The following is a 25125-nucleotide window of genomic DNA, read 5'->3' on the forward strand; positions in this document are numbered from 1 at the left end:
AGCCACGTCATCATCAAGTGAGGTCCAGCAGGTGCAACCCAGCAGAGCTCAGTAAACGAGTCTATTAATGATGAACAGATGAGATAAGAAGCAGCCACTCAACTTAGTTGCCCTGGTATTACAGTGAGCAGGGGTAAAATATATAAATACATACTTACAACTCTGAAGTCTGTTCTTTTAAAATATCTCCTTCAGAAACAGCTGAGTAGCAAACAGATTTCAGGCTTCACAATCACACTGAATTAAAATTCACTGTCAACATGTAACAGGCTGTATTGCTGTATCAGTTTTAGATGCAGATAGATAACTTTAAACTTACACTTAAATATTGCTTGCTTATGCGTGGCATATAAATCAAACATATTTTGCAGATTAAGAAATCAAATAATAATTGTTAATAGTAGTATTTTGCCAAATATTATTATAGTGAAGCAAAATTAACAACTATTTACATGATTTAGGAATAAGAAATCCCAATCTGTACACAGAATTGATGTCCTCTGTTTTCATTTCAATGGTTGGACCATGTTAGATAGCAACAGATCTTCATATTACCACTTTTCTCCCAAGAACAAGATTGTGTAGCTACTAGTTATTGATCTGGCTGATAATTCTATATAATAACCACCATATAAACAGATAATTACAGTTCATAACACTGTCAAAAACACACTTGCTCTTTGCAGTTTGGTAGCAGGCACAGTTTAACATTAGTCTAGTACACTTTTGCCATTACAGTACTACAAGGGACCAAGACAAGACAGAGGTCAACTGCATCCTTCTCCACAGCCCAGTCCAGAGCTCTTTTAGGAGAATCCATTTCCATTTCTCTTTTATAGCTGGAACTGCCCAAGGGGTCCAAATGCTCTTAGGGAATAAGACAGGCTAAAGTAGATCAACCCAAGCTTTTCCTGGTTTAACAGTCCAGAAGCAGCATGCAAATCCAGACTGAAGAAGAAATGCACAAGGAGTCAGCATAACACAAAGTCTGGCACAAAATAACAATACCGAGTTCGTTTTCTTTTTCAGGAGGACTAGAGCAGATGAGAACAGCTGCAGTATCTCTTCATCAGTTCTGTTCACTACAGTCTTTAGCTTCTCCTGCATTACCAAGCCTAAAAGCAATACAGCATGACTGTTCTTATGTCCCTGAAGCTGTTTTTTCTCCAAATATAATACTAACACACTATTACCTGTAAGGAAAAATAACAAGCAGAACATGTGTTTCTTTAGGCAGCTTTCAGATTACCCATAATTTTCTCTGTTGTTTCAGAGAGATTAAACTCACATGACTTGAGGATTAAAAAAATGCTTCAGCCCAGCTCTATGAGACAATGTACACCTATGGTACTCCGGATGGCCACATTCAGTGGTTTCATCCCAACATACACTCCTAACCCTAGCACTACTATCAAGTTTTGTGAATAAATCTTCCTGAGAAGCCCATATAGCTTTTCTCTAGCTCCTATGCCATAAAAACCTAGGCATGGAGCTTTTACATTTTATATCTTATGTGTAGGTCTTTGGTAAAGAGCAATGATCTTATCCTGAATAATACAAGTGAGAACAGGAATAGGCAAGTTATTATCCAGGTTGTGACAATCTTGAAATATTTTTATTTAGCTGCACTTAAAACAAATCATACCAGACAGACAGAGTTGGGTTCCAGAAACCTGCAAGTGTTTAGAGAAGATGAGACAACCATAAACTACAGATGACACTGTGTCTTCTTAAAAATTGTAGACAAAATAATGAATTTAACAGTTTCACCAGCTACAAAAAAGTACGTCAAAATTTCAGATCATATATACAACAAATCTTTTAAGAATGGATCACTGATATTTATAGATGAAGACATTTTACATGCAGAACTTTGTCTTTGCACTTAATTAAAACAGCTTTGACATTTACAGCCTTTTTATACTGTACTGAGAAGACGGTTTGAAGATAAAATAGCCTTATCCATTTCCATTGATGTATATGTAAATGCTGCTCTTTTTCATTTTTCAAACTAAAAAGGACATTTACATACAGGCATTAAGTCCTGGAAACTTCCATTTAAACAAATCCATCATAACAGCAAGGTATTAAAAATATATCAGAATTGTTCAGCGAAGTGTCTGGACAGATATTTTGGTAAGCTGACTTTTGTTCAGCTGCCATCAGCTTTCTCTTCTCCAGTCCATACTCATGAGGTTCAGGTTCTACATTATCCAAGTAGAACGGAGATCAGTTTTGCCACCACATGTACATTGAGGCTGTTTCCCAGAAGACGGTAGCATTGCTTTATTGTTACTTTGTCAGGAAAACCTAAAACAGAAACATACAGTACAACATCATTAGTCTGGGTTTGTTTCTAGCTTTTAGACGACTCCTTTTTTCAGGAAACAGTTCATGCAGTTATCATAGACTGCAGCATGGCTCACCTCACGCCCCCTAAAATTCACAAAATTACAAAATTAATTCCTAACCAGTTCACTGGATTGGATCAGCTCTTCAATCAGCAGTACTGCCATCCTCAAGGTTTAACGAGAAGCCTCAAAACATTGCTCTATTGTGTAACTAATGCCCACCCACCTTCTCTTCACACAGCATCCAGCACCCTCAGGGAGCGGGAGCAGCACCTAAATCACTGCACAACCACTACTTTAGAGAACATCCAGAGAGGAACACGGACACAGCAGAAAGAAAAGGCAGTAATTCTGCAAATGGACTAAACTGCATTTCTCAATAAGCTTTATATTGTGCTTCCAATCTGAGCCCCTCTAACCAGCTGAGGAGAATCAAAGGAGTTTGCGGTGCAATATAGCAGCAGTACAGACTAAGCTATCAGCAGGGCTTATGCAGTGAGTGATCAAGCAGCTAAACAATTCCCCATGTAATTCAATGCTGTAAAATGCACTCAGAAACACAGACGGCGTCTGAAATGTCCTTCACATGGTAAGTGCGTGGACTGGCAGAAAGAAGGGAGGCCCAGAAAAAAATGAACTGGTCCAGGTATTGTGAAAGGGCTGTGCTGTGTATTGAGCACACAAAGGTGACCAAGCTTCTGAGAATGAAGAAGTCACCAACAGCCAGCTGATCTGCTCTACCTACCTTGCTTACACCCTTAGCTCACTCTGGCTCTGAGCTAAAGCGCATTAGCTTCAACCTGAGTGAACAGCAGTGGTAATTCAGCTGCGAGGGTCATTTGCTAAGCTGCCAATATTTGGTCACATTCAATTATTTGATCATTCCCTAAGAAAAAACCCTAACTTTGAGCACAAGGTCATCACCAGCCAGATTAGCTTTGATGTATAAAGACACTGTGTGTGCAAGTAGTGAGACATATATATACATATAATATATATGTTCTGAAGTTTTCATAGCACTTCAGAAAAATCCTGTTGCAGGGACTGTTCAGGAGAGAACATGGCTGGACAGTTGCTGAGCCAAGGGTGGAAAGCTGAGGAGTAGGTGTCTGGGAGGAGTTGTTCCATCCCCCTCTGCCAGTTTTTAATGCCTTGGACATGCACTGCTTTGGTAAACACATCTTCTGCCAGCTTCATCCACTCTGCCCAGCTTCTGGCACTCATATTTGGGCAACTGTTTTCTGTCTTTGGAACAACCACTTACACTCCCACACACACTTCCTTAGATGGAGTTTTCATATTAAATCACTGAATAAGGTACAGAATCTACACATTTTAGAAGAGTATATAAAAGTAAATGTGTATTTATGCACACACACACAGAGGCACGTGCACTTATAACCTGAGAAGCTTATCTGAACCCTGAAAATTGCGGAGTTTCTCCTTCCACCTCTTGGCAACTAAAAGCCTGAATTAATTTTCAGGGCTCAGTGTTTCCTTTATCCCAAGCCTCCTCCATCTGCCTGTTGACATTATCTTGCACCTTCTATCTTCTTGGCTCAAGAGTGGGCTACATCAGAAGGGCAGATTCAAGAACTCACAGTACACTGGCACTTGCTGCACAGCTCTCACTGTATCACATGGATCATGCATGCTACTTGCAGATGTTGCAGTCTTGGCAACAGGCGCTACCACACTGTGCTGGCTTTCCACTGGGCTGCCATTTATTTCCTAACAGCTTACATATATCACTAGCAAGAAAATGGAAAAGGCATCCTGACATTACCCTCATGAAAGCAGGTCGCAGGTGCAAGAATGCTCTGATCACGTTTAATGATATTCCTGTGGGACCCACAGTAGCAGCTAAGACAAACGACTGCAGTATTTCATTGGCCTATAGTGCAATTACTATTTATACTTTTAGATGTTAAAAGCACAAATAAATCTGTTACGTTAAGAATGAACAATTATTTTAACTCTGGACATCACCTATTGAAAAAGGCCGTCCATTTGTTAAAATACAGAACCATTTTGACACACTCATGTTTCTTCTGATAATACTGTAGCTGCAGCCAGTAACAGCATCTGTTACAAAGCTTCCTAACATTCTCTTCATTTTTAGCTTATAGTTTTCTCATTCTTTAGCTTCTTGGACCAACAACATCTTCATAGTGGGTACACTTCCAAGCTTTCTGTTGTTGAAAATGTTGCTGTCACTACAGAACACAGGAGCAGAGAAATTATAGCACATTTCTCTCTGAAAACCCCACACTTCACAATAATTACTTGAAACTTAACATGGAAGAAATGCTGTCAGGGAAACACCTTTGCTGTAGCCATAAATATAACAACTCTCAAAAAAAACCCCACAGCTTGCAAATCTTCAAGAGAAACTTAGATTATAGTACCTAAATTCACCAAAAATTTCAATCAGCCTAGAGTTGAGTAACACTTGTTTTAAGTACAAAGTGGGGAATGCCTTAGATGACACACAAAGGAAAGAAATGTCAGGCTTGTGACTCAGCACACTGGCAAAAGGTTGTTCTGCCTCTGAATCAGGAGTATATGTGAGAGGAAACCACTGGATGAGAGGCTTGTTTTATGCGCTGTGGAAATCGGAAAAGTAGTACAGCGAGGCAGGGAACTGCAAGAACTGTGAAGAAGGTCTCATGACTAAGGCAGAAGGGTACAGCCCTCTGAGAGGTAGAATCTGTCCCTCTCTCTGCAGTTCCCAGATGACAAAAGGCAAGTTTGCTAAATGAGCACTTCTTAGATGGTGGTGATCTGGATGTTCATCTAATTTAGAAGCCTGACTTGTCTTGACAGTGCAGTTCTAGTTTGCAAAAATATTGAAGGTCACAGCTGTCCCTGAAGATGAGCTCTGAGCACAGAAGCATGGTATCATTCCAGCATTCTGAAACAGTAAATGTCAAGTTTTGTGAACAGTTCACTCCACATTAATGGAGTCTTCCAAACATAAGTTTCTCCATTGTCACGGTTCTCCCTCCATCAAATACAAGCAGTATTAAACCTACTACACCTCTCAGTCATGTTGTAAAGATTGATTCAGCTCTTGGAAAACACAAGCTGTATTTAAAAACAAACAAAGAGAAAGTGGGCAATTCTGTGCTCCAAAGAGATATTCAACAGCATGATAAACCTATATAAGCCAAATCCAGCTGTGTTTAGCTCAAGTTTCTTTACAACAGCCAATATCAATACGGAACAGAGCTATGTAAGAAAAATGCTGCCTGCAAAAAGAACAAATCTGTTAAAGAAGAGAGGCTATGAAAAAATCCTGCATGTTGGCACATAACACAGCACGCTCCTGCAAATATTCTTAAACAAGTAAGCTTAGTGCTGGCAACTCTAATGTTTAACTCGCAAATCCTGATATTTTTTGTTTGAATGCAGTAATTTTGAATATAACTGTAAGTAATAAATGAGAAAACAAACTAAAACTAAAAAAGAAATAAATATGTAAAAAGTATTAGCACTCCTCGAAACTCTTAGTCACTGAGGAAGCCAAAATAAAATATAAAAAATTACTCAAGGTCAGTGGTGTCTTATTCTATGGATGCTTATGTTGCTGAGAGACAATGAATTGATCTGATGTGACAGCAGCAGGCCAAGCTTCTTCGCCAATAATAACTTTCTTGTTTGCCTTTCTTTACAAGGGGAATTCTGGTGAGTTTATTTCAGGCTTAATTCTGGTTGACCTGTGTCCAACATACTGGTATTGCTGAGTCTTGTTCCTTGACTCCCACTTCTCCACAAAAACATTTAGAAAATACCAAGGGCTAGGACTGCCTCTTCTAGAAAATAGAGATGACTTAAAAGATCATTAGCTGAAGAGTTTGGTTACTCCTGAAGAAAGAAGTATTTGTATCTTCTGAAATTCCTTTCTGTCAGCAGCTGTAAATGCGTGCAAGGGAAAAAGCAAGCGCCTCAAACACAGAGAACCACTAACAGTCCTCTAAACTGGCAGCATATGTTGACTTACCACAGTTGTGAGCAATGTTGGCTGCTGAGTAAATAGTTTCAACTTTAAACAAAGGTATTCCTTCATTGCCATTCAGTAATAGAGCGTTTCTTGTGCCAAAACTTTTTTCTTAGTTTACGAAGACAAACCTAATCACAGAGGCTGGCTCTTATAACATGTAAAAAACTAGTGGAAATTCAGAGAAATACAGAGTTAGCCAAATAAGAAGAATCAATCATAAGAATTGAGTGGTCCAAAAAAATGCAAAATAAAAAGCCTAGATTAGTCCCCAGTAAAGAAACTACATTGGCATTTCTGAAGAATTATGTAAAAATGGGTACTTTGCAGCACATACCAAATTCCAGAGGGAATCCATGAAGATTTGCTATTTCTCTTGGGGTAAAGTACCTCAGTTTTAGTGTTGACAATTTCATAAGCTTCTCTTCTTCTGGTAACTCCTCAATGCATTTAAATACTGATTCAAGCTATGAAGAATATCCAAAACAACCAACATCACCAATGCAGGCCAAATATGTAAAATTAAACACTTGTATCTTAAAAGAATATTTCTTTATCACAGTGTCAAAGACAATAGCATATTTTGCTTGGAAATATAATTGGTGGTGTATTTTTGCAGCCAGTATCTCAACACATGGACTTGCAAGAAAGAAATCGATGTTGCCACAAGGACATTCATCGTGTCTTCCTTCAGTTACAAGCTATTCCAATACTGAGCAACATAATCCAAGGACTATAACTATTTGCTAATGACAGGACAGTGACTCAGTATAACACAAGAGCAGACCATACACACAAATTAAGCTCTATGGATGCAGCTGTTTTAATACATTCGCTTTGAGATGATCCTGAGTTCCAAAGCTGCATTTTTCTTATGCTTAGAAATGCCATATCATATTAGCGAACAGCACAGAAGTGCAGGAGGACATGCTTGGGTACAAAACAGGCTTTGTGAAAAGTATCTTTGAATGATGATTCACCAATACATTTAATTTTACCTTCCCCAATTCCAAAATACCACTTTGTGGTGAACTTAGTATCAACAGTAGTACTTTTCAAAAAACTATGTCTTCCCAGATAAATAATACTTTTGAAATTCAAACATGTGAAACATTAGACAATATTTACTGGATCATCTGTGTACAGAAAATGGCCTTAGATTCACAACACTGTACTGTAGTTTACCCATATAATTAGTAATTTAATTTAACATTTTCACATACCCCTGTGAAATCTCTGTATGACACTACAGATAATAAAATAATAGCTACTCATATTCTCCACAGGGAGAGGCACACGTATAATCTTGATCAATTGGAAATTCTGTTGCCATAAAAGGTAGTTTTAAAAGCTTTTTTGTTATAATATTCAGAATTATAAAGCAGAAGACAGAAAAAAAGTTCTGAAACAAGTCATCTTCACATTAGTCTACATATTCTTACCTGAACATCTACTGCTGTCTGCAGAACTGAGCCTGTTCCTTCTACATAGTGTCCATACCTTAACAACAACAACAACAATCTTAAATTAGTATTTTCATTGGACCTCATAGTACTGACAACTGCAAAGGTGTAGGGAGGTTACTCAGGTTCCTTCGCTTTGATTAACAAATCGCCTCCTGGACAGATACAGCAAAAGGCCTTGTTATTAACAAAGTTAAGCCCTGGAGTGCAGCAGCCTCTGAAGATGCTCTCTGGGGATGAGTCTACAGTCAATGCACAAGGATTTATCCACACTAATGCCTTATATAAGGCAACCAGGCAACTGAACAAGGCCAAGGAATAGGAGCATAGCATCAGAAAAGGCCAGCTACAGTGCACAAACCAATTTTACATGAAGGCAAAATGTGTTGAAGGCCAAATGGTCCCAGGGGTTCAAATAAGTTCTCTGCTTTCAAAGGAGGATCATCAGTGTGAGCCTCCAGCTTCTCTATCAATCCACAAAGCGGTTCAGTCAGGTGTAACTTTTGGTTGCTTGTGGATTTTCTACAGAGGGAAGGGATGGGGGACAGCCAGGCATCTTGAGAGGGAGGGAAGAAGGGTGGAAGGGAAGAAGGCAGGAAGGATGGATTTCTTGGATGTTTCGTGGTTGACTGTCAAACAACATGTTTACACTGTAGTCTCTTCCAGGCTATCATTTAAATATAATTATGGGCTTTCAGAAACATGCTCTGCTGGTCTAACTATGATACTGTTTGAATGTCCTCAAGAGAAAGAGACTGAGTCAAGTCAACAGATGACTTTTGCACAGTGGAAGAACTTCAGGAGATCCCCCGCATTAGAGCAATGTGGTCTGCATCAACCATTAACAGACAGAATTCTGTAGTTCTATCTGTGCATCAGTATAAAGGTCTTTTGCTCCATTTTGGGTCCAATTTAAAGCAAGGCACTGGAACAATTTTTGTTTCAAGCCTTTCTAATTCCATGATGAATAAAGGAATACTATCCCTTCAGTAAAGACACAATGACCCAGTATAACTCCATTTTGAGAATTTCTTCTTTAGTTGGAAAAGCTCAATGGTAGTTCTACTAAAGTCAGTGAGAGCAACACTTGTTCCAAAATAAAATGCTTGCAAATCTTCCTTAGAACAAAAGGCCCTAAACACTGACATAGATTAAAAACTCATGGAGCCAAACTGTGTTGTAAATACACCACCTTTAATTGGTTAGTTGCATTCTGAAAGTACACTAATATCAAGTATAATAATATAACACACATAGCGCTGAGGAGTTCTGATCAACTTATGCAGCATATGAGTTTATTTCAGATTAACATATCTGAGCCTAAATAAGTAAGAATAAATTTCAAAGTAGTATTTTAGAGTTCTACTGAGAGTAAAGAATCTTTCAATAGGCTACATGTTATATAAAACTAAATAATTGGCACTAGAGTACAGAACTCCTCACCAAAAAAAAGTATAAAAATCCAGTTGGTAGTAAAAGTTATTTGGGGCCAAGGGGGTATGTTGGTTTTTTAACACAAATGTGGGCAGATGGCCAATGTTAGGGATTATTATTAATTATTATTCCAGCTGCTGACTACAGAAAAATTAACATTCCTACCTCAGACTCAGAATATAATTAAAGATGGGAATTTTTGCCACAGTAAAAAATGATGCATTGATTTTCTGACATTTCATTACCAGTTATAATGAAAGAAGTTGGCTTACAAAATTACAGTCTTCAATTTTCATCTGACTTGAGATTCCCCCCCTCTTTATTTCTATAAGCTTTCAAAAAAGCTCTTAGTTTCATACACATAATATATTATTTCTGAGTATATTGTGCCCCACATTATGAATAACAAAAAGGTAATTTCCACAATGCTACAGAGAGTTTCTGTAACTAATATTACACTATTTTAGAAAGTATTGCTCTGCTGTTAATAGCATATCAAGAATCAGAATGATTATATCTAAAGAAGTTGTTTTCATTTGCTTTATCCTTTAAAACGGACAACTTCATCTCACAAATTCAGTCACCACAAACATACTCAGAAGAGAAACCATGGTGTTTGTAGTCTCGAGGAACTCAGCAATGATCTTCCAATTGCCTAGGAGTCCAAGGTTGGAAGAGAAAACAGGATCATCTGCTCAATCTCTCACACATCACAGGCCACTACATGATGAAGTATCCATCTTCGAAGTCCCTGAACTAGCAAAACCTGGAGAAGGCATACCCAGATTATCCTCATCACATGAACCATGCTGGAAATACCTGAAGACCAACCAGAACTGAGAGAAATTTTTCTCCCAGTCTCAAAGCTGATGATCAGCACGACTTATATGAAAGACACCAGAGTGGCATCTCAGCAGTGGGATTCTCTGTACTACTTAGAGTGTTGCTCTGCTCCATCCAGGGTCCTCTTTCCTAAATCTGATGCATCAGAGAAACATAAACCCAGAACTCTAAGAACACATATAGAAACAATTTATTCTTGGCCTCAGAAAGTGACCCAGATGAAGCCTGAGATGCAATTATAATCCTTCTCTTAATGCAGAGCTGTAAATGATAAGACCACATTAAGAACCATGTTGGAAACCTTCCTTCCCAGCAGCTGATAGAAAAAGGCAACAAAGACAGTAAATCAGATTCCTGTGTTTTGAGCCAAGCAAAACTGCCACAACTATCTGGCCTGGCTCCTTCCCCATCGGCAGAAGGACAACAGACACGTTCTGTGTCAGATTTCCCACCGCTATATATAAAGACTTCATACTAACTACTCAGGAGTCTCCTTCAGTGTGATTTTCATAAACTTGACCACAAAGTATCATGACGTATTCTAGCAAAACCACAAGTGGCCGATTTATTTTTGATGACACTTAAGGCATACATGAGATATGTATTCTGGCCAAAAGCTTTTATTTGACTATTCTAAATAAGAAACAGATCCCATGAGATGTTGATTCCCACCCCCAATTTGAACAGTGAGGACAGAACACGTGTATGTCTGTGAGAGCTGGGGGAAGGGCTTTCCTGTTGCACAAATTTTGAACATTTGAAATTCGTTCTCTTCTCAGCTTTTTTTATTGTCAAAAAGTTAAAACCACAAAATCTGCAGGAACTTTGTCAATCTGACAGTGTAATTTCTACTAATTAAGAAAAAGTTATTATTAGCTTTAACTCATCAACCAAGTCATTTTGCTGAAACATTCTGAGCATTCAAAAAAAATATTCTAACTTGAAAAATTCACCAATATTAACATTTCCCACAAACCTCCAGGCTCCATCTGGCATTTTCCAATACAAAGGCATTCAGTGGAAAAGCCCCTGACCGATTGTCTGCAGCGTTTCAGAACACTCACCAACATCCGACAGTCAAACTCTAAATTGCAAGTTACAAATCAGAAAACTACTAGACAGAAAAGCTCTGATGTTCTGCTCCATCAAACAGGATTTGTAATGCAGCAGCCTAACTGGTTTTATGACATATGGCCAATCCACAGCTATTCTGACCTACACAGCTGAAAAATCCAAGAAATCAATAGAATGTACAGACAACAGAATGTGGAGACAGTTTTAATGAGGAATGGATCTGTCATGCATGACACTTTGTAACTTCATTGAGCAATATAAAGAAATTCACTAATGAATCAGTACTATACCAGTCTACTGGAACCATATTTCCGCAGGGGTAATTAAGGGTCTGTGAAGGTCAACAGCAAATGGCACTGTCTTTTGTGAATGCCTTTTAGAGTGGGCACATGATGTTCTGCCAGATTCTCATGCTGGCATGCCACTGGACCACAAAGCACACTACATAAGGAGATTATTTTTGAGAAGCCTGAGTTTTTTGATGAAATGGCTCTCCTTGTTTTTACAGCACACAGGCAAAAACACACTGAAATTTCAAGAAGTGATTCAGCAAGACACCTTCTTTGCCACTTACCCTTTTGTAAAGCATGTGGATCTGCGGCAGGTGGGCTTAACGATGTCTAACAAGAAAGCATAGCGCAATAAGGACTTTGGTGGTAAGAAATACTGACTCATTTCTTCATTTTCCTCTTCCAAGAAATCTTTAAGCATTTGAATAGAGGAATCATTGTCCTGAGTGTGTTTTCTTTCCATTTCTTCTACTGTTTCAAGCTTAAAAAGGAAGGTCCCTTTTGGTAAACTCTTCTTGCTGCTGCAATCAGGGCCAATGTTTGGATCGAGATTCTTCTCTTCATAAGACAAGGAAGAACTATCTTTGCCAGCAGCTTTGTTCTCGAATAAGTCTTCTAGATCCTGATCTGGGAATCTTGGCAATATCTAAGAGCAAATTGTGTGAAAAAAAATAAAGAACTGCATTTGATAAACAACAGGACAGCCAGCTCTGCAGTAAGAATTCCTTCAGAGATGCTCTGAATAAAGCAAGTAACTGTTTGATGTTATTTTCATGAAGATTTCAAAAAAATGTTAGCATCAAGATTTGCTGACCTATCAGCAATGATGTCAGGACCAACTGCAAATAATTGCCTTTGCAAAAAGACCTTTTCAAGGGGGTGAAAAAGGCAGCAGAATGCATTATTTTCTAGCCCACTATCAGCCACCATCCCCCAACTCTTTAAAGCCAGCTAAGCCATCGGCAGGCACTTCAGTCCTTAGAAAAGTCAGTATCCAGGCCAAATAAAAAAGAATGTAACTTTTCTGCTGATATCACTTATCCCTCTCTCCATTCATCAACACATACCACTAAACCGAAAATTAACCGTCAATCTTCATGAAACAAAGCAAATACAGGTAACAGTCATGCACTCACCTGACCAGGAGCTTGAAAGGGAAATGGTTCTTGGTGAAGCTTTGCTATTAGAAAATATCGCAGCCTAGAATTGGGAATGCCAAGCTGTAAGCAAAAATCCACAAGCCCTTAGTCCATGTGATAAACAGGAAAAAGTGGTGTATAGCATCATACAAGTTATCTGCCATTATATACAGTAATAGAACTATGACACATTAATATATTTTGTGACTTTAGTATTAATTCATAATACCTGAACACTTCCAACTTCCATACCTAAGTATTTTCAAAGAATCAGGAAATTACTCTTTGTACCTCGTGGTTTTGACTTTCTTTGTAAATGAACAGGAATATAAACAAACTTTTATGTGAAGTGAGAAGAAAAATTACGTGCATCATGATTTCTTGGGACAGACAGTACCTCTTTTCTATAAAAAAGCAAAAAGGTGCCTCCTTGTATTTTTGAACAAGGAATTATAAGACATCTAACAATGAAGCAAATGCACTATGACTGGTCTTCAAGATACCCTCTATCAGCTTCTCTCAGATATATACAGTACTTCACTGATTCTATTTAGCCTTGAACAAGCTGAAATTTCTCTCAACTCTTTTTTTTCAGTTGCCAGGGAAACATGCAAACAAAGCCCCTCCTCCCACAAGACAGGGTCACATCTTCTGCGCTGGGAAATCCACAGGCATCAGCACTTCTGAAGCAATGAGGCTCCTGCAGGGAAAACCACCTTACTGGCCATGGTGCTATTAAAGCACATCAAATGTTAGCAAAGCAATATGGGATTAGGATCTGAACAATAACAGCAGCACTATTATGCCAGTATACTGATAAGAAATCAGAAGTCATGCCAGATGGCTTTCTCATTCAGAAGATTATCTTCAGCTCTGGACATGACTCTCTTTTCTAAAACAATAGATCATTCTTTAATATTCTTTGGCTCGGTGCAGTTTGAACAGTTAAATAATATTAGAACAATTTTAGTACTCACACAGGTTGGAGACAAGAGAAATTCTTGATATTTAAATCCACACGTTTCTAGTGTCCGCAAAAGTTCATTTCTGGCAGTGGAAATAATCAAAAAGCAATTACTCCCTTCATACAACCTTTAGGTCCTTTTTTATCCTAAATAAATAAAAATACATTAAATGCAACACCTTAAGTACCAAGCACATTCAGTGAAAGAACAGGACAATAATTCCAGATATGAAGTCATCCACTTCTGAACTTGAGGAGACAACATACAAAGTCCAGTGTTACTGTATCAAAAAATTACTGCTACATCTTCACAGGTATCTCACACCTACTTCGGTGCAAACACCTGTTCAAAAAATATCCCATCTCTAGGAGAGTACTTCTAGTGTGTCAACAAGGAAAATAATCAGAAGACAAGACATTCCCTTTCTGGTGAATTATAAAACAGGAGAATAAAACCACTACAAATAGCTCACTACTTCCCTCTGTTCACAGACATAGCATCAACTAAGCCTAAGAGAACGGTTAACTCAAAGGATGATGAAAATTGGTAGCTTTGATAATAACAGTGAGGTAGGACTGTACTTTATGTATGATGGAAAAATCACTGAAATTGAATTCTTCTTAAAAAGACTTGTCTTTTCTATTCTATTCCATGCAGACTGCCCTAGTCTGGAACTATAGAAAAAGCAGGAGCTGTAACCTCTACCCGCCACTGTATGTGACACTGCATCCCAAGTGTCATAAAAGACAACAACCATTCCCTCCGGGGTGTTTTCTGAACTGCAACTTGTTCCAGTGCTGGCCAGCAAGGCACAGCCTAGGGAATCACAGGCCCTATAGCAGCAGCCGGCACCTCCAACAAAGCGTTCCAGCACCCACAGAGGATGGCTGCACTCTGAACCACTCAGAGAGCCGAACACATGTCCCAGCTGCCAGCTGTGTTCATCAGGGAGCGTGACACGCAGGGTGGCTGCTCTCCTGGTGCTTTAAGGAACGCGACGGAAAGATCCTACTTTACTTCAGCAAGAAATGAGAAGGAAGAATATAAACCCCTGTCTCCTACTTGGCCCACAAGAGAGCAGAATGTTCCTGCTGTCATTAGGTAACAACTTTCCTCTTCCACATTACAGAGAAAGATTATATACAGTTTTCATACTATATCTCTGGACCATTTGATGGCAACCCTGAACCAGTGTGAATCTACTATCAACAAAAGTACTGAAGAAAGGCCCTATACTGTACTGTGATCTCATCAGGAGATACCATGAGCTCCTGCAACAGATAAAACCCCAAAATATCTGAGTGCTACACCTACTGTTATTGTTCTTCAAAAATGAACACTGAGCCTTTCTAAAAGGACACAACATAATCAAATCAAATCAATGGAGACAACTTGTTACAACATATTTTATCTGCTCAGAGAAAGAAATAGTTATTTAGCAAGCTCCTTTCACAACCTAATACTTTCAAATTAAAATAGTATATTCACCCCACAGCTGCTAGCTGTCCCATCTCACTCTATTTTGTTAACTTAAATTCTAAGAAATAAAAATCCTGCCTTCCCCTTCTGGAGACAATGTCCTTTATTAAAAACTAAAACCTGCATAAATTAGACTTTACCTCGCAGAAGAGCATTCAAATCCTTTAACATTTTCTAAAAGTAGGTATTTTGGAAGCTTCTGGAGCCTACAAGGGGAAAAAAAAAAGATCAACAATCAGAGTAACAAGATGTAAACTACATTATATTCATCGACAGATTTGTTTAGCTCAAAATATTTGCCACACCATGCTAGCTGTTAAAGTTTACCATTCTTATAAAAATGTACCTGAACTTTCATGGTTGCCTCGATCAAATCATTGGCAACTGAATTAAAAAAGCAGACTGCTGGCAATTACAAAAAACAACACAAACCACGTAATAATATTATGCTTTAAGAAATGAACAGTGGGAAACATTTTCAGAATTGCATACCACTGTTCATTTCTTAAAGCATAATATTATTATTAAACAGATTGAATTGGTAATGGGGAAGATAACTGTCCAGGGAAAAAAATATCACTATTTAGCCATGGAACAGAAAACTTTCGTTTTAAAGTGCTTAAACCCAAAATCAATGTCAAAATCTCACATCAACTTTAGTGATAACATACCAGAACCTACATTCATCTAACTGCTTTAAGAAACATGACATGTTTAGAGCTCAAACTGCAGATATTCTCAGTTTTCTATACTTTTTTCTTTCATTTTGATTGCAGAGGAGTGGAAGGAGGCGCCTGAGGTTTAGCAAGATCAGTGCAGAGGTCTGGAATAGGCTTATTCCAAAAACAGCCTGTTAAATCTCTGGAGAAACGAACAAGCCCAAACTGTGCCAGAGACCATGCTAACAATTTAGAGGCATAGATGATTCAGATTCAAGTCTCTGGGAATGTTTCTTGGCACTGATTAATTCTCTAGTAAAGCTAATGTAGATATAGTATGCTTGCCACACACTGAGATCTCAGAACAGCATATAGAAACAGAATACTAATGCCACCAGACAGCAGCCCCATACTTATTTAAGTCAGTAAGTAACCTCGGACTTCCACTGGTACAAATCACAACACAATCTGTTTTAGCACATTCTTAACTACCATCCATTAAAGACACACACACGAAGAACTAAAGAACTAAAACATTTCACAATAAATTGGAAAATGTACAAGATACTATGTCAAATTTTAAAATACTAAAAATAATACTGAAAAAAATAACACTGCACTGAAAAAGGCAACAGCCAAGTTCCCTGCAGAGGAATGGAGAATATATCTGTTGGTATGTTTACCCACACTCAACATCATCATCATCACCTACTATGAAACTTATTTTTAAAGTAATGAATCCAGAGCACAGCCTGAAATGCAAGAGCTCATACAGGATCAACAGATCACAAGACAAGTAATCACTATACAAAGAGTATGTGTTAAGTATTTGGCAGGTATTAACATTATGAATGTGTCTGTGAAAGTAGAACTTTGACATCTTAGCATTAGATTTCCCTGAGTTATGACTTGGACACGATAAACAGACAGTGTCTGAACCATTTAGGTCAGATGTTGTTTGCCCCCTGGGTGCTGCAAGGATTTCTCAGGTCTTTCCAGATACTGAATTTGTCTTTCCAGGCTATCTTTGAGCCTTATTTCACCAACATTTCATTACAAAAGGCTGAACGTAAGGCAGGAACAGCCAAGGGATGAGAAATTATTTTATAGTTTCCATAAACAGTATGCATGCTGTACCAATTTAGAATGCAAAGTGATAATTCCTATATTAAGAATTTCCCTTTTTTGGGCTGAAATACTCCATGCTCAACGTCTGGCAAACATGCCATATCCAGAAAATACAGAAACACTATCTTAGTAAAACATAAATGTGTTGGAACTCAGAAATTCTGCAAGAGCCATCACCTTCAACATATTACAGACTGCTTACAGTGAGGACTGCCTGGAGAAACAACCTGCCCAAGGGAGATAAGGGACGTCAGCAGGGTCTCGTGGGGTGTGGAGATAAAGTGCCACGGCCAAGCCCAGTTCCTTTGCATCGTCATGACGAAAAATGTATGTCCTGCAGTGTCTAAAGCTTTGGTTTCGAGAAGGAAAAACTTCTGCCCTTTAGCCAGTTAAGCCCACAGCAACCAGGAAGCACCATTTCCATATTCATGCACAACAGTGTCCCAAAGGCAGCCAGCTTCTTCTCTGTGTCCCAGCTTAACGGAAAGGAATACTGAGGTCAGGATTCCCTTCAGGAAGGTACTATCATTCTGACTATTTATTAACTTATATATTATCTGCTGGTTTTAATTTATCATTTTGAAAGGTCAGTCGAGAGGACTGAGTTACATTCCTTGTTCCAAAAAAAAGATCATTTGCAACTTCGGAAACCCATATTATCTCCCTATTTTTGTACCTCTGCTAGAGGTAGGGGAGCAATAATAACAACCTTCCTTTTTACCTATTCATTGTATAACTTTCTAGGCTACAGAATCTGCATCATGTTCTGTTTCATGTTCTCTGTCACAGACTTCTTAGGTGGTCCCAGCCAAGCCACTCAACCCTTCTGTATCCGTGTTCTCTATCTGCTGATGACAAAGGCAAATATGTGGTCCCACTTAATATTGCTGGCTGCAAAAAAAGTTGTTAATGGAAGAAAGATGAAGACCCTCTTCTCCCAGTGGTAATAGCAGCTTGAAAGAAAACCTGTTGTTGGTACCCGTTTCCTTCTTGCACAGGCAGCATTCATTAAAAAAAAAGAAAAAGAAAAAAAAAAAAACAAAAGCCAGCCAGACCTTTGTCCTCCTCCAATTCTGAGAGCAAGATTAACCAGCGGAGGAACACAGAGAACGCAGCTGTCTCAGCCCCCAGCAGAAGCAGGACTGCCAGGCAAGTGTCTGCTGGGCTGCAACTGATGTAAATTCTCAAGCTCTTGCCAAGTGGTGCCCAATGGACATCTCAGTCCGGAAGCCGAGATTTCTGCTGGATAATCTCCCTGAGAACTGCTTGCTTCACTTCCCCAGGAGTGGTTCTTACAGTGCTGTGCACCTCTTCCCAAAAACAACTACCAGCATTACTTGGAGCTGATTTTTAACACTCTCAATAAGAACAATTTAAGCCATCTCTGTTTGGATTTACTGTTTCAAAAGTTAATATATAAATAACACAAACAACTATAGCTATTTTATTAGGAACTGAGGTCTGACCCAGGCAAAAATGACAGATGAACACAAAGACAAGGGCACTGTTCAGACAGTACAGTGATATTCAAAATTTTAGTATTACTACTTGAAACAAGAGACCATACTACAAACCAAAACTATATGAGCTGTCCCAAGATATCTAGAGGCAGGACCAAAAAGACAGAAAAGATACTTTAAGAAAAAAATGGAAGGGGACAGAGGTTGTATTGTATTGTGCCATCAATAACATATTTAAATAAACTCATTAAAATATTACCTATTAAAACGTGACTAAATGTTGCATCAGAATCAAAGCTTTTTCAACCTGGTATTTCAAACAATTTTAACATTTCCATGGTGCCTATTAGCAAACTATTATACTGCCAACATCTGCTTCTAAATAAAGTCAATGCAAGTTTGATGTTGAACAGAGACTAAATAACTGCATTTGTTTCATTTATGATACAGCCATGCTTTAAACAGACACACAATAAAAAGAAAACCAAACAATGAAAGCATACACAGTAACTATGAGATTATAACGGCATCAGTAAAATACAAGTATTTAAGTTACATATGAACACATGAAAACAAACAAGTAATACAACACCATACTAGTAGTATCCCTGTAAAACATTATAGATGGCTTGTCTCACTGCAATATAAAACACCTACTTAGTTACATCAAAGGCTTAAGAACTAAGGTAGAAGTTCATTTATACCTTGGGAGAATATCAAGGATATAGAGAAAGCTCTTTGTCCGTGGATCGGATACATCACCTTGCAGGCCAATTCTAAGAAAGAATAAAGAAACACTTGTATATCACTCAGAGCAAACTGCTTTTTATTTACAATTTTTTCTACAGAAAGCTGACATGTTTTGGTTTAAGTTTCAAAAGGGATTCTGCAAAAGCATTTTGTACAGACACGAGGACCTGCTCACAGAGGCAGTGTCCTAAGAAATGCTCTAAGGAATGAAAGGCTGCCCTGGAATTCATCAGCTCACAGGGAGGTTAAAATCAAAGCATTCAGTAATGAAACCCACTCCCCAGTCTGCAAAGTGTTTAGCATTCTGGTCTTGTCCAGCAAACCCCTGGAACATGCTTGGCGCTGAAAGAACAAAAAAAAAACCCCACTGAAGTTCCTGGGAATACATTTACATCAAATATATCACATTATTTCTATGAATTAAAGCCTCAGTGCTCACTATTTTGCAGAGTTGAGCCCCATATGAATAACTTTGTAACCAATTTTATAACATTAAACTGGACAGTTCCTGCATTAGCATCCCAGGCCTGTGTTACTTTAACTTGTAATTGCATTAGCTCTTAAAAAAAATAAAGCCTTAGTACAAGAGCTTTAGCATGTCTCTAAATTAATTCGTCATTAAAAGATTTTTTTTCAGAGTATTATAAAAGAAAAAAATTGCAGGAATGTTTCCTGTATACATCACAGATTTGCACAAATACATTTTCATAGATCAGCAACATGTTGGAGGGATTTCTTTTTCACCTTAGAGCATTCATTGAGATACACTTTCTTACACAAGTAGTTTCATCACCATCAACAGGATTTTTCAGTAAGGTACTACTTTGCATGAGTACGGTTACTAGAATCTTACCTCTACTGGTCACTGCTGTCAAACAATATGAATTTGAAACTAATCTGACAAATAACATCTCAGTAAGCTCAGTTCTTGATTAGCAAGATATTTCTCTATACCATCCACAAAATAATTTCAAAGTCATTATCCTCCTAGTCTCGGCTAAAATAAAAATATTCCTCAGAATAAACTACTGGTGTGCACCTGCAATTTGCAAAGTACAAATAAAAACAGATTACACTCTTAGTCTCAGGCAGAAGTGAGAAATTTCAATCCTCCTTCTTGGAGTTGCCTCAGGGAAAGATTAGATTGATATCTAAAGGGAAAGGAAGCACTGCCAAACAGCAAAATCTTTGAATTTCATTGTTAGAGGAACAATATAGCATGTAAAATAACCATTGTAAGAAGCATACTTAATTTCAACTGAATTAAAATATACAAGAAACATGACCAAGAATTAATATTCAACCTGCTTCCACTTCAGTAAATCTCATGGTGAGTAGGGCTGCTATGCTGCTGCTTAGAACAAGAAAGATGCACAGGTAAACCACACATCGTGTCACTCCCGAGAACATTTCTCCTTTAACAGCACATTTTGTAACAATGGCACTTTTCTCTGAAGTGTGCTATATCTACCTTGTAAATGGCTGACAGGGAGGGCTCATCAAAATCATATCAAAAGATAATCTGTCAAATTCTTTCAGTGTTATGCCCTGAATAAGGAAAAAAAAAAAATAGAAGAATTTTGAGTGTTGTAAACTGTGTAACTGTATGAAACTCTCAAGTCATCTTTCAGACCAAACTACTCCTCTTACTTTCATGATATGCTTCATCTAGCAAAAAACTACCTAATCTCCCATTTGACCTATAATTTTATTCTTTTTTACGTTAGCAAATCATACAATGCAAGTATACACTTGGTTGCTTTGAATACAAATCAAAAGCGCTAATGATGTCAGCACCTACATATAATCTTGAGGTTTTAGTCAAATCATTCTTTCAAAAGAGGTGTAGTTGTTCTTTCAGTAGATCACTTTAAAATGCCAACTGGTTATTTTCTCAAAATACAGTACCATTATTCAGATATTAAGTCTTTGTACATCAAAAAAAATATTAACATATCCAAAACAGGTGCAAAAAAATTAGAACTTCTCCAAAGACAAAATATCTGAACAGAAAAAAAAGTAGCTCAAGTGGTAACATGGTAAGTTTTACAGATCCAAACTATGAGTTTTAACTCTCAGGAGCCCACTGCCAATGCACCCTGTTAAGCTTAGTTCATTTTAGTTTTTGCCAAGTAAAAATTCCCTCAAAGACATTATATGGCTGAAAGTTCTACTCTGCAAAAATATTTCTGTTCAGAGAAGAAAGAATTAGGTCTATGGCATAAAGTAATTACACAGGTAGAAGTTCCTCTATACTAACTTTAAGCAGCATGAGAAGGACAACACATTAAGGGGCCAAGAGCAGAGGACAAGGATAATGATCAAGTAACTACAGGCTAGACAAAAAAAATCGCCACCTCACATATTTTGAGAGATATCTATATAGTAAATGTAACATAACAGCCCACAGAAACTAGACAAAAGCTGCCATTTTTCCAATAAATTTAAAGAAGGTCTTACTGACTGTAATCTGCATATTTATATTTTCCCATATAAAACTTAAAACTATCATTTGCCCTGTTATGATTGAGTGCTGAATAAGCAGCTGACCTTTAGTCACCTATTTAAGTATTACTAAACTGGTGTCTTAAAACAAATTCAGTATATTTTACTGTCATATAAAACTGTAAAAGAAGATTAAAAAGTATACAGTAATTTCTAACTAAATCCAGGAAAAAACACATGCCTAGTTTGCTCCCCAATTATGAAAACAGAAGCCAATTTTACCTGGTTCTTCAAATAATTTGGAAAAGTGACAGAATTCCTAAAACATTTGATCTATTTAGCCCACAAAAAACCACAAGACTGTTCTAGTATATTTTCTTGTGCTTTACTAAGCTCAACTATAACTACAAAACAAAGGCATGCCTCTAAGGAACTTAATTAAATTCTTTCAAAATACATGAAAATATTTTTTTTTAATCTAGAAATATGATTTTTGTCATTCCTTTCTTGCTGGTAAGCATTCCTCTTGACATTCAGGTAACCCTTCTTGATGCAACAGTCAAGACTCCCAGGAAAAGACTGCAGCGTGAGTATCCCTCTAACTGCAACAAGCAACCACAAGAAATTGAAGTTATTGTAAAACTGCTGTATTTATCATAACATAAATATTTTCATTTCTCTTATTAGTAACGAGGATAGTGAACACAACTTACACCTACAAGTGCCAGACTAGAGCAAAAAAAGACAGTCATTACTCACCTCAATTGTCTTTGCCCATAACGGTGTGCTGGGAAAGTTGTGCTTATAAACTTCATTGGCAAGAGTGTTCACATCAACAGCAGCAACAACTTCTGCAGATGGGCAGCTTTCTAAAATTAAAAAAATAATTTTAAAACTATAGCTTCTCTTTGCTACTCTTGGAAAAATGTTTTGGTTAAGTTGTGCTATAGCTATGCTCAAAAATAAAAGGGAAATTACATTATCAAACTCCGCTGTGTTGCCGTTCAAACTTCATATGAAAAATGTACCATGTTTCTACTTGTACTTCCTTACATATCCAAAAATGGAAGGTAACTGTGCACTTCTTAATTTGTAGATACCGTCACACATAAACTCCAAACAGGGCTCATCTCTACAGCATTCCCACCTGCAGACTGTCTCTGCGGTCACCGAATTCCTTTGCTATAGGAACGCAGTCTGAGTCAACCAGCCAAGCCCCCCTGCCAGGGCCTGAGACTCTCCAGCCACTGATAACTTGCAGGATTTACACGTGTTATTCTAGAAGTATACTACTTCTTGTTAAAATATGACACCAATAATTATGTTTGAGGTACATCTACTCCTGCAATAAAACTTCAAGAAGTTGCCTGAAAAACATTTGTGTTTATATTCCAATAAACCAATTTCTGCCTCTTTTGGGTTCAAGGTCTCCAAAACATCAAACACTTTGAAGGACAACATTTGGCAGTTTCTCTCGGTATCAAGGGAAGTATCTCTGGACACTCAGAGGTGTTATGGAAAGGAAGAGAGCACAGTTTAACAAATCTCTGGACAGCTAAAATCCTGAGAAAAAACACACTAAAAAGAATGTAAATAAGCAACAGTTGATTTACAGGGTAACACAATAATAGGTTCGACGGAAGCTAAAGACATTAAAAGAAGGGTGTTTAACCCACTGCTCATCATGTCACACTATTTATTATTACTAACCACAATACCTTCACTGAGGCTTTTTATGCAGGAAGACAGGCTGTGGTCACGGCTATAGCCGCAGGCAGAAAACAGTGACCATACTTCCTGATATACAGGACCAGTTTTGATCACCAGGAAATCTACATTATGGTCATCACCAGAGAGCCTCAGATGAAACACAGACCACTAAAAAAACCATTTTTGTAAGCCAAAACAAACAAGGCAAATAGCCGCATGTCTTTGAGTAGTCTCACAACGTGTCCTGCAAACACATTAACACATGACTTTATGAGACATCTTATGAATTACTGCTACTCAGCTAATTATTTACAGTTTGAGAAGATGAAAAAACAATTATGATGTCCCCATTGGATTTAATTTTGAGTGATGTAGTTATCACTCATCTACTGTCTTTCAGGTTTTTAAGGCCACAATGTTTAAAACTAAGACAAAGGAGAAATCCAGATATTGGAAATATTGTAGCAGACATTTTAACAAAGACTAGCCTGGTTCTCCTGGGTTTATTTGGTGCAACAGAGGGCAAAAAAAGAGTTTCACAAGAAAAAGATTTGCAGACGGATGCCTGTTAAGGGTTAACATACAAATCATTATTTGCAGTTTCTGTCTTGACATTTTGACCATAAGCATTAAATACAGGTGTACCCATGAGGACAACAGCGTGACTACACCTGAGATCACAGAACAGGTACGTTAACACTGACATCTAGCGTGAAAATAATGTTGCCATAGCAGGATGACTGACTCAATTTACAAGCATATTCAAGAACCAAGACTTTCATTTTCCTACAACAAAGCTGTATTACCTAAGTCGTGCAAAAAAACTTCAAGTACTGTTTAAAAGACTGATTTTCTCATTTGTTCTTTCAGTTCTTAAAGCAACTTGTCCTGACAAGCTGCTCCTTACTGTGTGTTCCAGGCACTCCAGAAGAAAATAAACAAACAAACAAAAAAGAACCTCAAATTATTACAAATTATTATCTAAATTAACATAGTGTTTAAAAATGACCATCAGAAAAGCAGGCAAGTGATGGTTCAGACACTCATCCTTTTTACTAACATCAATCCAATCTCTCCTGGCACACACACAAGAAAAAGGAAGTACTGGGGATTCACATTGAGGGACTTCACATACCCAAATGCCTGGAAATATTGAAAGAAAGCACAGTCATTTACTGAATCCCCTTGCAATACAATGTTCAGTCTACACCAGAGATGTTAACCCACATGGAAAAGGGACAGGATCTTCTCCTGAATTATTCCACCTCTCTTCCCAGTTCAAAGGCCTGTTATTTTTTTCAGAGCTTCTCCTCCTTTCACTCCCAAGCTGTGGCTCACTTGGGAGTTCCTGTTACAGAACAGACTCCCTCTAAAAGCTGATTAAGCGTATTTGTGTGGAAATACCCTGGAAATGCATGAAGGAGCTCGAGCAGAGAAGCAGATCTCACACATCCAATCTAACAAAGAAAAGCTTGTGTAAATTTCAAACAATGCAAAAATGAAACATTTTTAAAGAACTCCTCAAATTTAAATAGCTTTGATGTCAAACTGTAATACTCTGTTTTGCTATAGCATTTATCTTTATTGCTTGAAAATGACTGTAGGAATGTATCATAAAAACGACTGAAAGCAGAATAAAAAAAAATAAAACAAAAACACAAAAAAGGAGAAGCAAGACTGTGTTTAACTACTGCCACTGACAAAAGGCACAAAAGCAACTCAGGAATATGAAAATGCCCCTGAACAGTTGACTTAGCGAGATGTTAAATCAACTCCCCAAATCATGTAATAGGCCTTCAACACAAAACCAGACACAGCTCTGGAGAATTTTTTTTCCAAACAAGTACATCCAATTTTCAAAATATAGCCATTTAAGAGAATTAAAACTATGCAGAAAACAATTTAATTTTACAGAGACTAAAGCAAAAATAATAC

The 25125-nt window shown here is 37.7% G+C and overlaps 1 protein-coding gene and 1 long non-coding RNA gene across 8 annotated transcripts in view; one reads left to right on the forward strand and one right to left on the reverse strand.

The window, feature by feature from the left end:
- Positions 1-1593: 1593 nt before the first annotated feature.
- Positions 1594-25125, reverse strand: part of TRDMT1 (tRNA aspartic acid methyltransferase 1) — a 29320-nt gene continuing 5788 nt past the window's right edge. For 2 of the 7 annotated variants that reach the window (XM_080338508.1, XM_080338509.1), the window contains exons 2-10: positions 22240-22349; positions 18990-19061; positions 15179-15244; positions 13572-13641; positions 12592-12675; positions 11740-12101; positions 7794-7851; positions 6689-6818; positions 1594-2310 (exon numbers count right to left, since the gene is read on the reverse strand). In XM_080338508.1, coding sequence (XP_080194634.1) covers positions 2210-2310; positions 6689-6818; positions 7794-7851; positions 11740-12101; positions 12592-12675; positions 13572-13641; positions 15179-15244; positions 18990-19061; positions 22240-22295 — 999 coding nt within the window. In that variant the 5' untranslated portion in view covers positions 22296-22349 and the 3' untranslated portion in view covers positions 1594-2209. Of the gene's footprint in view, positions 2311-6354; positions 6520-6688; positions 6819-7793; positions 7852-11739; positions 12102-12591; positions 12676-13571; positions 13642-15178; positions 15245-18989; positions 19062-19312; positions 19378-20506; positions 20584-22239; positions 22350-25125 lie in introns of those variants that run through there. The other 5 variants (XM_080338510.1, XR_013921722.1, XM_080338506.1 and 2 more) reach the window with 5 other exon arrangements.
- Positions 17103-18543, forward strand: LOC308037048. The gene is made up of 2 exons (XR_013921723.1): positions 17103-17344; positions 17615-18543. It is a non-coding gene; the product is annotated as an uncharacterized lncRNA (long non-coding RNA).

Source organism: Nesoenas mayeri (assembly GCF_963082525.1).
Source record: "Nesoenas mayeri genome assembly, chromosome: 2".
Taxonomy (NCBI): Eukaryota; Metazoa; Chordata; class Aves; order Columbiformes; family Columbidae; genus Nesoenas; species Nesoenas mayeri.